This window comes from Astatotilapia calliptera, chromosome 12 (assembly GCF_900246225.1).
Source record: "Astatotilapia calliptera chromosome 12, fAstCal1.2, whole genome shotgun sequence".
Classification (NCBI taxonomy): Eukaryota; Metazoa; Chordata; class Actinopteri; order Cichliformes; family Cichlidae; genus Astatotilapia; species Astatotilapia calliptera.
The window spans coordinates 22,944,582-22,957,180 of NC_039313.1; the positions used below are offsets into that span (position 1 = coordinate 22,944,582).

Here is a 12,599-nt window from a genome sequence, read left to right on the forward strand (position 1 = left end):
TATAAATAAAGTGAATCAACTAATCAACTAATTGATATATATATATATATATATATATATATATATATATATATATATATATGTATATATATATATATATATATATATATATATATGTATATATATATACATATATATATATATACATATATATATATATATATATATATATATATATACATATATATATATATATATATATATATATATATATATATATATATATATATATATATATATCTCAATTAGTTGATTCACTTTATTTTTAACCAAAGCAGGGTATATATAGATAGTTATTTCATCATCTTTGCACACTGCACCATTACACATATACATATGATATATGTTGCTATTGCCTGTGTCATGTTGCCACTGAGAACAAAAAAAAAAAAAACAAATAGAGCCGGATTCCTTGTGTGCGAGCACTTATTAGGCCAATAAAGCCCATTCTGAATTTAAAGTTGTATTAAAGTTATACAACTTCCTGTGTGTTTGCCTTTCCTTCCGGACCTTGACGTTTTTCTGCAAGACTGGGCCCACACTGACGTAACTTCTTAATTGCATTCATGCATTTGAGGGAGGGATCAAAAGTGATTGTGCAGTCCCCCCAGCCCCCCAGCCTACCATTGACAAAGTGAATCTCATGAATCAAAGTTTAAAAGGAAAGAATAGAAAGACACAGCTCATTTGATTAATGAATCTGTTTATTTATTGTTTATTGGATTCGATTTGACTCCAGTTATAGGCTATGTTTGGAAATGTGTAAAGGTTTTATGCAGATACACAGAAAAAACAGTCTTGGCTTAGCGCAGCAGGCAGTATGGATCACTTATCAAACAAAAGCTGCATCAAGTGTTACAGCGGAAAATATTTTTTGTCTTAAACTGTAATGAATTCGTAATGGCAGTAAGTCTGTGGGTAGTCAATTATTCATGGAGACAAAACCTGAAGTAGTGTCTGACAGGATTTTGTTTCCGGTTCACAGAAATCCCTCAGAAATCATCCCAGTCTGTGCACGGCTCCACCGAGTCCTCGGTATAAAGGCCAAATGAACCGCTTCCCAAAAAATGCTTGACCTGAAAAAGACAGAAATAAAAAAAATGACTAACATGAAAAGCTGTAAAGACCAACAGCCAGTATTGAATTTGCCTTACTTTGGGAATAACCGGGGCTGTTAATGTCCTTTCACAAAGTCCATCCCAGTTGAATCCTTCAAACCATCTGAATAAAAACAGAACATCATAACAACATGTTTCCAAGCAGAGCCTCAATGTTTCTCTCCAGAGTACCCAAAACAAAAATCCATCATCTTACTTGTGTTTCTGAATGTCCCTGGCCCCATTTCTCTGACTGCCCAGTCTCTCTGAAGGATTGCTCCTTGAACAGACCAGCAAATAAGCTGAATTTATAATCAGTTTCTCATCTTTAGGAGGTGGTATTACAGCACACTTGCACTGTTTCTGTCTGGTTTTGTGTGTTGAGGGTGGAAAAAGTGTGAAAAAGCACTAAATAACAATAATTTTAAAAAAAATCTGTCCAAGCTTTCACACTGTGCTTAGTGGCTCATATTCACACCTGCACAGTTTCTTTATGAGACTGGAGGCACTTCTGCTGATGGTTTTTGGAAAGTCGACCTGATCGATGCCACGAATTGTTGCAGTGAGAATTTTCAGGGGGTCAGAGTGGCTGAATGGGAGCCTGGAGAGGAGAACAGGTGGCCGTCAAGATAACTTCAATCTGCAATCGGAAAAATATGCTGGAAAAAAAGGAGGGTTGTCCAAAAATTTGAAAAGCTTACCTACCACTCAGAAGTTCAAACACAAAAACACCCAGCGACCACAAGTCTGCACACATGTTGTGGCCTTTGCTCGAGATGATTTCAGGTGCCATGTAGCCCAGCGTACCACAAAACGTCCACGTTTTCTTACCCACCTCAACCTTCTTTAGACACCTGGAGCCAACCTGCAAGAGACAGATATGAGTACATTTGCTCTCACCTCTGCTACATTTCATTTAACAAGACGTGACGTTAAGATTGTAGTACCAGCTTGGCATAACCATGCTCATCCAGAAGAACATGTTCAGGCTTGAGGTCCCTATAGATGACACCTTGACAGTGCAGAAAGGACAAGGCCTTTACAACACAAGCTGTGTAGAACCTGGTGCTCCATTCATCCAAATATCCTCTGAAACAGTTTGGAGAAGTGGCTGACATGAGGTGCAGGCCATTTAATATTTTACTGTGAGGAAACACAGTGGGACTACAAATACAGGCCTCAAATATTCCGTTTATTCTTAAGTACTTACTTGTCTTTGAGTAGATTAGATAAATCTCCACCAAGACAAGCTTCTGTCAAAACATACAGACGCTCTGCATCTTTAAAGGTGTTGTGCAGCCTGTGATCAATGAAAATAAAAATTACTTTAGATCTTTCTACTCAGCATCAACAATATTTTACTAGACCTAAGTATGGGACACACCTGACTATAAATGAACAGCAGGTCTCCATTAGGATGTGGCTTTCTCTCTGGATGTGCTCTCGTTGGCCACTGCTGACAATCAGCTTCTTCTTGAGGACCCTCATGGCAAAAGGACACTTTGTCTTGCTCTTCAGTTGCACCTTACAGAGAACAGAAGTAAATGCATTACATTATAGACACATCGCCGAGGGCGAGCTGCTTGCAGATTGACCCTCACCAGGTCTACGTGACCAAACTCTCCGACCCCCAAAGGGCAAATAATCTGGAAATCACTTAAGGTGGAAGTAGACAGGAGGGTAGGATCCGCATCTGAGCTGCTTACAAGGAAAACAGGGGTGAGCTTTTATTCTGGGTCTTCTGTATATAGAAATGAAACAGTGTTTTAACGCTCCTCACTAGACTTCAGGTTCATTGTTTTGTTGCTCCTCTTGACTGCAATCAGGTGTCAAGCCTTCAATGATGCCCTTAAAGGTGCTGTAGTACAGACAATTACGAATATTCACGTTAGATAAAGCACATTTTCAAATCAGAGAGTAATGTGACAGCTGAATCACTTACAGTTTGTGAACAAAAAATATCCACTTACTCTCTGTCTATTACCAGGCACGTAACTCCTCCAGCAGCTATCACACTCACAGTCCGAATGTCCTCTCTGAAGACAAGCAAGTATCACAAAAGTATCACAAAATAAAACACAAGACTATCAATATATATATATATATATATATATATATATATATGTGTGTGTGTGTGTGTGTGTGTGTGTGTGTGTGCTTTTTCATTATATGTGCAGAAATTTCTTTATAGCATCATCTGAAGGAGCTTTTTTTCCTTCTTACCCCCACAGAGCCTTTTCTCCAAACCACTGTCTCTCAGAGAGCTTAGAAAGAACTACCTGTTCTTCCTGCTCTTGCCCCTTTTCTGTCACTTTCACCTGTCAAATGTAATGAAAAAAGAGGTAATGGTGATGAGCGCAACGCACCAAAGTAAATTATCACCATCATAAAGTCATTTCCGCCACTGCTTTGACATTTCTGTCATCCAGGCTGTAAATCTTTTCCTCAGAAAGCCCCCCTTGATCTGCGCAGCAGGATGAGAGCAGAACACTTTACCTGGCCTTTGCTGATGATATAAAAGGTGTCTCCTGTGGCCCCTTGTCGAATGACGTACTCGCCATCGGCGTAATGTGTCTGTGGAAGGCAAATGAAAACCGACAGCAGTGTGACCAGTGGAAAAATATCAATAAAACAAAGAAGGGTTCATCCAGAGAGCTTTCTTTGCACTTATAGAGGCACTGCATGTAAACATTCACCTCATCTATTAGCTGGATACACTAGTGTGCTTCACAGTTAAATAACTTCAAGTGTACCTCTTCCATGAGATCCGACATTTTCATGAGGACATCTGCTGGCAGCGACTGGAGGAAGGGAATGCTGCACACAGATACAAACAAAAAGCACTTGGATATCATCCGCAATAGCTCATGTAGGTGCATGAGGACAATGAGCAGATACCGTGCTCAGAGGTAAAAGCCTACACGGCCCATCAAAGCAGCTTTTTGGAGCTGCTCCATGTGCATCAGTCTGATTTTCACCTGCTAAGAAGCTCCACTGAATGGGAAAGGCGCTTGAGACCACTCTGCATGATTATGGTCTGGTAGCTCTTGCGATCCACAACCCACAGCCTGCTGTCCGTTCGTGCTGCAGATCAAAACACAGAGGAAAACGCTGTGTCAGTGACAGATGAGTGAAAGCACTATCGAGACTCACGCTGCCTGTGATGGATGTGGACGTGCAGCCAGTAAGTAGGCCAGGATTTCATTAGAAATGCTTACCGTGTATCGTAAAAACTAAAAATACTTGTTTTCCTTGCAGAGGTCAGTTGATATCAATCAAATCTAATTTCCTTCAGCCATCATCACCATCTTTCTTTCTAATAGAGCTTGAAAGAGAGTGTCGTTAATTAATAATGACCAGTATTGATTGATTCACTGAACCTTCCTGCAAACGGAAGACGACGTCCCCACCAGACAGTCTAATAAGATCGAGCATCTGATTATTGTGGTGCAGTCCTTGTCTCAGTTCCCTGTTTTTGGATACAAACCAAACTTTGTCGCTTTACCTTTGTATGGCACACGGCGTGCAGCCATTAGTTTTTAATTTAATCTCTTGTACCAGATATGATGGGAAAAAAGGTAATTTCAGGTCAGGAAGGAGATAAATGCAACAGGCCTTAAATGGATTGAAAAAAAGAGGGTACATGGAACAAGGGGGAGCAGCGAGCAGACATCAAATGAGTTTTGTTACCAGAGAGCAGACAAATGTAGAACAGTGAATTGGAAAGGCTGCCTGGTTGCAGGACAAAGAAAGGAGTTTTTAAAAAAGGGGAGGAATGGGATGCTTTTGGGACCAAACAAGACAAAACAGACAGATTTTTCAATTTAAACTAATCCGGCCATTTTCACAGCCTATTTATTTGTGAAACCAGGTCAGACATACGCAGCCACGGCTGAAAAGGTTTTCCCACAGGACTCTGCGATCGGATCCTCAAAGGAAATGATAGCACAGTTTCTGCTTGTAAGAGGGGGAAAAAATCACCACAAAAGCACAGATGAGAGGTTGCAACGCAGCGGTCATTAAATCGAGATCGTTTACAAGAAGATTATTTTTAAATGTTTGCAAGATGCTGAGATGCTGGATTGCAGGGAGGAGATGTGGCGGTCCAGGCAGCCTTGTTAAGCGGCAAAAACCAAGGATGCTTTAAATTCCTCACATCTGATAGAAGGCCATGCAAAGCTGTTGTAAAATCTCAGAGGGTCTTTTGATTTCGAATTCAACAGGCGTCTTTTGTCCGAGGCCACAGCCAGAAATCTTACCGCTTGTGAAATTCGCTTAAACTAGAATTATTTATATTCTCGCCGAATCAGAGATAATCACAGAGAAATTCTTCAGGTTGACAGCTCTCCTGTGACATCTGCGCGCAATTATAAAATAAAGAAGCCGATGCAAAGCTTTGATATACCTGACACAGAGTAGGTGTGGGTGCAGTTGTAAAGGAGCGCTAGCTCTCCAAACATGTCTTCTGGTTCAACTGTGAGCAGCTTCAGTCCATCTTTCATCATTTCCAGCCTCCCTTCTGCGAATAAACAAACACTGGGTGAAGGACGACGCAGAGAAGTGGGTTTTATGTCAGATAATGTACAGACTGAGAGAGATATACAGCACAAACAACAGAAAGGCAAGGCAACCGGAGATAAACAGCCTCTCCGTCTCCTCAGGCTCAAGCTGACATTTCAACCCAAACTAGAAATGTGTTGCTCCACACGCTGTCACTTTGTTGCGTTTCTATTTGCTTCTGCTTATCAGTACAAGAATTTAAATATAAAGATATGATCAAGCTCATCATTTAATCAGTCTGTCCTTAAGCATCTGACATCTCAAGGAAGCCTTAATAAATATCCTCGTGTGTGATTAATGGCGGCCATTGTGAGAGGAAAAAAGGATTTACCTTCCAAAACGTAAGCCTGAGCCCCAGCGGTCCCCTCCTGAATAACATAGCAGCCTTGATTGATGGTGGTGGAATGCATGCAGGCGATGATGGCTCTGATTTCTCCTTCATCAAGGTGCTTCAGCAAGTCGTTTCTCAGAAATGATGCCCGAATCAGCCTCTGGGACCTGAGGACATGAGGAAACGATATCAAATTTGCAGGTGAGGATGAGTTATTAAACAGTGTCAATTGCTTGAGCGTCTGACAATGAATAAAAAAAGCATTGGTTCATCATGAGTCATGCAGTCAGCAGTCAGTGAGCCTTGAACATGCATGAATGTAATTTTTCAATCTGAGCAGGTGTAGCTCTGAAGGGAACACTGTGTCCTCTTACTCGTGGCTTTTGTCACAGCTTCTCTGTGAAACCAAGGCAAGAGTCACTGGGTCCAGAGTGAGGGGCTCACAAATCACCGTCTGCCTTCTGGGTCTCTTGTTGTCATCAGTTTGAGCTGAGGTAGAAGCAAAAAAATAAAGAATAAAAAAAGTCAGGGAAATTTAACAGAACTCTATATCAGTCCTAATAAGCCTTGCAATTATTAGAACAGCACAAAACTGCCTACATGCACTGACTGCAGAGGATCCTGGGAGGGAGACAGTGGTTCTGTAGCGGTCTAGTTCTTCCTGCAGCCGCCGGATGAGTTCATCCTTTGTGTCCAGCTCAAGCTCCAGCTCATCTATCAGCGTGTCCCTCTGGCGAAGCTCCTCAATCTTTAGTTGCAAAGCAAACTGAAGGTCCCGAAGTGTCCCCATCACCTGCAAACACTAGCAGACTTCATCTATGCTTTTTACAAAGAGCCATCCATAGAGTATATACATTCCTACAGCTCCTATGCAGTATGGATCTATCTATAACAAACTTGATCTCTGTCTGATTTTGATCTACACACCTCTTTATTATTTAGCTAATCCATTCAGGTGTAATGGCTTCTACCTGGATAAGAGCATAGATCCACCTGTTTTGGGCTTCTTGTACATTTCCACACCTATACGTGTGTTCATATGTTTATGAGCACATTAATGTTCACTGCAAATGAGTCACAGGTAAGGTATAGCTCCACATTGCAAGCATTAGCTCTAGTCTATTGTTCTGCATCTCTATACATAATTCAAGCCACATTAAGACAAAATAGAAAGAAAGTAGAAATGAAATGCTTGCACAGTAAATGTTAGTGAAAACTTCCTGCTGGGTCCCACACAAAAGTCTTAACAGGAATGAAAACATAAAAATAAGATTGGATTTTCCATGTGACTGTTAGGCGTGGCTGATGCTTTCACGATGATTTTTTCTTTTTTTAAAATCTTTGCTGCTTTTACGCTGTTATGTTTCTAATTGACTATCTGTTAGCACAGATGAGGCTGTGTCCGCAAACTGTATTAATGCTGTGCGATATTTCACACCATAAACAAACAAATGAACACAAACATCACTTACCACACGCAGCCTGTATGGCGTTATGGGGGTCTCTTTCACCGGCGTGTTTTGGCCTGGTTTGGTTGCAGACTGTTCACTCGACAGGTGCACATCCCGTCTGTAAGTGCCCAGCTGAAGGATGCTCTCCTCTCTTGCTCGCGGCTGTCCGGGGCTGGGCACAGACAGCAGGCAATCACATGACCCACACGGTGGAAACCATGCGGGGAGGGTGAGATGAGAAACGTGTGGACCGGATCCCATCTGGGTCACGGGGTCCTCAGGGTGTTCCTGAGCCTTGGGAGTAGGTGGGGATCCGGCAAAATGTGCAATGCATGTTAATGATTGTATGCCCAACCGATCATAAAGCAGGTTAAAGGCTGGCCGTGTGCACCGATCAAAGATTTATTCGTTTTCTCTCCATAGCAGATGTGCAGCCATCCTAATATAATTTTACCTTATATCATGTTTTTTATTTTCTCAGTAGGCTTGATATGTATTTGATGTAGGTGCATAAAGTAACAAAATGAATGTTACTCTGCAATTGGACGGCAAGTAGTTTTCCGATAACTACAGTTTCAAACTACATGTGATGATGAGTTATGGTAACAACGCTATAATGTTGCAATAATGTGAGGCATTAATAGGAAAATCAGTTATAAGTTACTGTGTTCACCACGATACTAGTAAAAACACGCTAGAGTCATGCAGCCTTAGTCCACTTTATTTAAACACAATTTCCCTGTGTGTTATTTAAACACACAAAAAGGAAAAAAATGTTTTAAAAACGTAATAAATTAGCCCTGGTGTAGCATTGTTGATAATATTACTAATAGCAGCGTTATAAGTCAAAGTTGTAAGCCTTTTTGAGTTTTCCCATCCTTTTTTTTTCTTTTTAATATTCAACTGCGGCATAATTAGGAGAAAATAAATGGATTATTGTTTGTTTTTGTTGTTATGACACTTTCCTCCGAAGGCTGGTGTAGCTGCCATGCCACACTCCGGCCAGCGCGCGGCGGTAGTGGGATGCGGGAGAAGAAAATGGGCCGTTGGCAAGCAAAGAATTGCGAGCTGATAAAGTAGCTGTACTCTGAAGCAGCACACTCCGGGAGGCTTTGTTACTTTATCTTTATTGTTGTGTAATTTTTTTGTTTTTTGAAAGCATATTCAAAAATGATCCTCACGGTGAAACCGCTTCAAGGAAAAGAGTGCAGCGTACAGGTGAGTGAAGTACCGCTGCGCTAGCTCACCGCCTCTTGCTAACTGCGATCGCAGCTAGCAGTTTAGCCGAGCCAGCATTGGCATGTCACATGCCGAGCTGCCTTTAGAAAAACGGCTACGCATATGTTTTTTGAAGTAATAAAATAGCCTGTCAGAAATACTGGGATTCAGTGCTACACACTGTAGCCTACACTAGCCGGTTGTATGGGCATTTCTCCTCAGAGTCATTGATGTTATAGTGGCTGGCGTGCTAGCCAAATCCTGGATAAGATGTTGCATACAATCTCGCCTGACAACAGCTGACTAGTAGCATTTGAAGCCGGTCTTTGTGATTTCGGGTAAAGAAAAAAAAAGGGGAAGTCCTATCTTAGGAAAACACTTTTTCGTGCAGTAAGACCAATATAGCTGTCAGTTAGCTTTAGCCTCAGTCTGTCTCTCACAAAGCTAATTTTTAAAACATTATGAAGCACAAACTGGATTTTTTTTTCTAAAATTGTTTAAAAATTCTGTGTTCAGCAGAGAAGTGGTTCCATGCACAACATCTACGCTATTACAGTGATTACAGCCATTTCGTTTAAAATGTTAGCCAGAGTGCACTTTATTTATTTATTTTTTAGAGAAAGGGGCCTCTACAAAGGTCAGTACAAAGCGGGGATGTCACTTATTTATATCCCCTTTCTGTTTTTTGCTGCTGTGTTTTTGGTCACTATCCTGTTGCATAACCCAAAGGCGTTTGAGTGTTAGAGGACAAACTAATGACCGGACATTCTACCAGAAAATCCTGAAGGATAGAGCAGAATTCATGGTTCCATCAATTACACGAAGTCTTCCAGGTCTCGAAACAGCAAAGCAGCCCCACCATCACACTACCTCCACTGTGTTTTACACCAGATGTAACACAGAACTCAAACTCTTCAAAAAGTTCAGTTCTTTTCTCGTCAGTCTAAAGAATATTTCCCAAAAAGTTTTGGGGATCATCAAGATGCTTTTTGGCAAATGTGAGATAGGCGTGTGTGTGTGTGTGTGTGTGTGTGTGTGTGTGCGTGCGCGCGTGCGTGCGTGTGCGTGCGTGTGTTGTTTTGTTTTGTTCAAAATATGCCAAAAAACAAGAAATCAAGAATGGGACAAATACTCTTTTACAGCACTGTGTGCTGTGTAATTTAAACGCTGTTCAGCTGCACAGAAAGAAAACAGCTAGCGTCATGCTCTTAAATTACACATGTACTACATGATTGGGTTGTTTATCTTCCAGGTGACTGAAGACGAAAAGGTCTCCACAGTGAAGGAGCTTGTATCTGAACGTCTCAACATACCAGCAAACCAACAACGGTTACTCTACAAAGGGAAAGCTCTAGCAGGTAGATGTGGCAACAGTGCCACATTTGATGGCAGCATTTGTTAATACTTTTCTGCATGCATCATATGTAAATTTTTAATGGCAATACATTATATCACTCTCCCTCAGATGAACACAGACTGAGTGATTACTCTATTGGTCCTGAAGCTAAATTGAATCTGGTAATCCGTCCCGTGGGAGAGAGGACTGCAGCTTCAGGGACAGCAGCACCAGGCGGCGGTGGTAGCTGTAGCAGCACCAGCAGCGGAAGCAGCACACAGGGAGGAGTATGGCAGACCATCTCCACTATACTTGCTAGACACTTTAGTCCGGCAGATGCAGCAAAGGTTCATGAACAGCTTATTAAGGTATATAAATGCAGCATCATCTATTTTTTTTCGTCACACAAGTTGACAGCTGTGCATATTTAATAAATGTAAAATATTAAAGTTGAAAGGGCCAGTTATGGATGATTTATGAACATGTAGTGGTAACAATGAGATACTAATTTAATTTCTGGAAATCTATTATTAATAATTACTACAATATTTGTATAATGCTTTTATCTTTTAATGAGAACGGATTTTACTGTAGAAAGTCGGTGTACTGACAACTCTTGAGTAGGGCTGTGCGATATGACCAAAATCTCATATCCCGATATAAGACATTTATCGTCCGATAACGATATAAATCACAAAAATTTTACATTTTCTGTACATTCTGAGAATCGCGGGCAGCTCGACTTGCGTAAAGTGTTTCCAGCTGGGCGTCGTGTACCTGGAGTCGAGTGTTTTAACCGATGCATGAAACTACACATTTTTAGACATAAGTTGTAACGGCCGCTGTTTTCTTTGTGAGTATTTATTACACGGCGTGCTGCAGGGAAAAGCCTGTTCTAACGTTTGAGTCTAAGGTTGTTTTTTTTTTTAGCACCTGTCAGCACTTTTTTGCTTCTCATCCTTAAGTACTCTGCATACTCTTTTACGTGATTACGTTTATTTTGAAAAGTCTCAACAGGATCTTGAGCTTTATTGTGAAAGGTTTATGTGGAAGATAAACAAGCGGACACGCAATGGTTTTACTGTCGTTGTTGCTAACGACAACGCATAAAAACAGGCGCTTGTCTGTCCATAGTGTGGTTATATTAAATATAAGAGAAAGAGATAACTTTAAGAAATTAATATAGTGACCATCAAAACGATGAAAAAATATTGCCGTAAACAGTTTATTTTGCGACACCACGAAACAAATGATAGCGTAAAATGAAACGATAGATGTTTTTATATCGTCATCCGATATATATCCTTATATCGAACAGCCCTACTCTTGAGTTTGTTAGTTGATCAGCTCCTATCCATCCAACTGTGCTCACTAATTAGAAGCTACATTCAGCTGCTCCCTCATTCACGAGGCGTTGCCACAGCAGGTAGCTCTGCATGCCTTCCCAACGAAACCCCAAAGGGATTCATGTCTCCTCCTTTCGCTTGTTAGGCAAATATGTAAACCACTAAACTATGGAGCCACTAATTATGCTGGGCTAAATAATTAATTGAACAACTCAGACCAGTAGCAGCCAGACATGCGTGTGTGTTTGAAGGGGGGGGGGGGATGAAGCAAAATCTAGTTTGGCCTTTTGCTGCCAAATTCTGTTGTTATCCTGAAATTGTTTAATTATTTGCGTGCAAATAATTTTAACATCATTACAAAACAAACAGTCAAAATTGCAAATTAGCTTACCTCCACTTGCGTCTACACTTTTTGGACTTAACAAACTCCTTTTAAGAGCAACAAAAATGTTTCTGAAGGTCATGCTTCCAGTCCTTCATGCATTATTTCTAAGCCAGAACATGTTGTAAATAAATGCACTGAAATGTTTTTAACCTGCTACTTTTCAATATGTTTTTATTTCTTTTTTATTTTCTTTCTTTTCTCAAGGACTATGAACGTTCCCTTCGACAGCTTAGCCTCGATGACATTGAGCGCTTAGCGGGGAGGTTGCTTCATCCGGAGGGCGAGGGCATGGACACCTCATACATGGACTAAGAATGCATAGCTTGAAGCTGTTTTTTTCCAATTGTTGTTTGAGAGACGCTCAGTGCTTTGACATGCATACGGTGTTCAGAGTGTTAGACTGTGAAAAATACAATGTCATTTTTCTTACAGAGAGCCCCAGGGTGAGCATGGATAACACTGATTGTTTATCTCAGCAATAGGGCTTTCTTATCTTGGATGAGAAAACTTGGCCTCTTGAAATTGGCCCTTGTCATTGGTGGCACAGTAACCTCGACCTGATCACATAATATCTGAATACAAAGGAGTCCATTTATGAAGCTGTCTTCACATGATCTCTGGCTGCTACAAATTCCAGGGGACACTAACTTCTAATGGAGGGTATTTATTAGTAATATTTGGGTTGCGTGATGACTGGGTGTTTCCTGTTATAACCATCTGTGCAAAGTTCATACATGTTTTATTCTGTAACTTACTGATGGCCATTGTATGTAAATAACATGTTTATATATACAGATATTAAAACACAGGGGGAAAAAAAGCCTATCTTTCCGCTTTTCTTGTGTGCTTTTTAAGTGTCAGAATATATAAATGTA

The 12,599-nt window shown here is 40.7% G+C and overlaps 2 protein-coding genes across 6 annotated transcripts; one reads left to right on the plus strand and one right to left on the minus strand.

Annotated features, from left to right (window-relative positions):
* Positions 1-708: 708 nt before the first annotated feature.
* On the minus strand, positions 709-7,630 carry prkg1l (protein kinase cGMP-dependent 1, like). 5 transcript variants are annotated; one of them, XM_026188762.1, is made up of 20 exons: positions 7,461-7,630; positions 6,589-6,781; positions 6,363-6,477; positions 5,989-6,155; positions 5,503-5,616; positions 4,076-4,181; positions 3,851-3,914; positions 3,594-3,671; positions 3,321-3,415; positions 3,068-3,133; positions 2,878-2,955; positions 2,699-2,795; positions 2,482-2,621; positions 2,308-2,397; positions 2,045-2,186; positions 1,799-1,962; positions 1,576-1,698; positions 1,315-1,377; positions 1,155-1,221; positions 709-1,076 (listed from the first exon to the last, which is right to left on the minus strand). In XM_026188762.1, the coding sequence occupies exons 2-20, from the start codon at positions 6,776-6,778 to the stop codon at positions 993-995; spliced, it is 2,043 nt and encodes a 680-aa protein (XP_026044547.1). In that variant the 5' UTR covers positions 6,779-6,781; positions 7,461-7,630; the 3' UTR covers positions 709-992. The 5 variants fall into 5 exon arrangements, with proteins under 5 accessions (XP_026044547.1, XP_026044544.1, XP_026044545.1 ...); XM_026188759.1 differs by having other exon boundaries at positions 1,315-1,464; XM_026188760.1 differs by having other exon boundaries at positions 1,315-1,464; positions 6,589-6,790.
* An 811-nt stretch (positions 7,631-8,441) lies between these two features.
* Positions 8,442-12,555, plus strand: ubl4a (ubiquitin like 4A). Its single transcript, XM_026186732.1, has 4 exons — positions 8,442-8,657; positions 9,910-10,015; positions 10,123-10,361; positions 11,929-12,555. Exons 1-4 carry the CDS (start codon positions 8,610-8,612, stop codon positions 12,034-12,036), a joined length of 501 nt encoding a protein of 166 aa, XP_026042517.1. The 5' UTR covers positions 8,442-8,609; the 3' UTR covers positions 12,037-12,555.
* The last annotated feature ends 44 nt before the right edge of the window (positions 12,556-12,599 follow it).

Coding starts and splice junctions, on each gene's coding strand:
- prkg1l (XM_026188759.1), bottom strand. CDS start 6,778: ATGGGGACACTTCGGGACCTTCAGTTTGCTTTGCAACTAAAGATTGAG. Junction 2,796..2,877: donor AACAATGAACCTGAAGTCTA/GTGAGGAGCGTT, acceptor CCTTGTAAGCAG/CTCAGATGCGGATCCTACCC. Junction 2,187..2,307: donor TCTAATCTACTCAAAGACAA/GTAAGTACTTAA, acceptor AAACTGTTTCAG/AGGATATTTGGATGAATGGA.
- ubl4a (XM_026186732.1), top strand. CDS start 8,610: ATGATCCTCACGGTGAAACCGCTTCAAGGAAAAGAGTGCAGCGTACAG. Junction 8,658..9,909: donor GAAAAGAGTGCAGCGTACAG/GTGAGTGAAGTA, acceptor TTTATCTTCCAG/GTGACTGAAGACGAAAAGGT. Junction 10,016..10,122: donor CAAAGGGAAAGCTCTAGCAG/GTAGATGTGGCA, acceptor ACTCTCCCTCAG/ATGAACACAGACTGAGTGAT.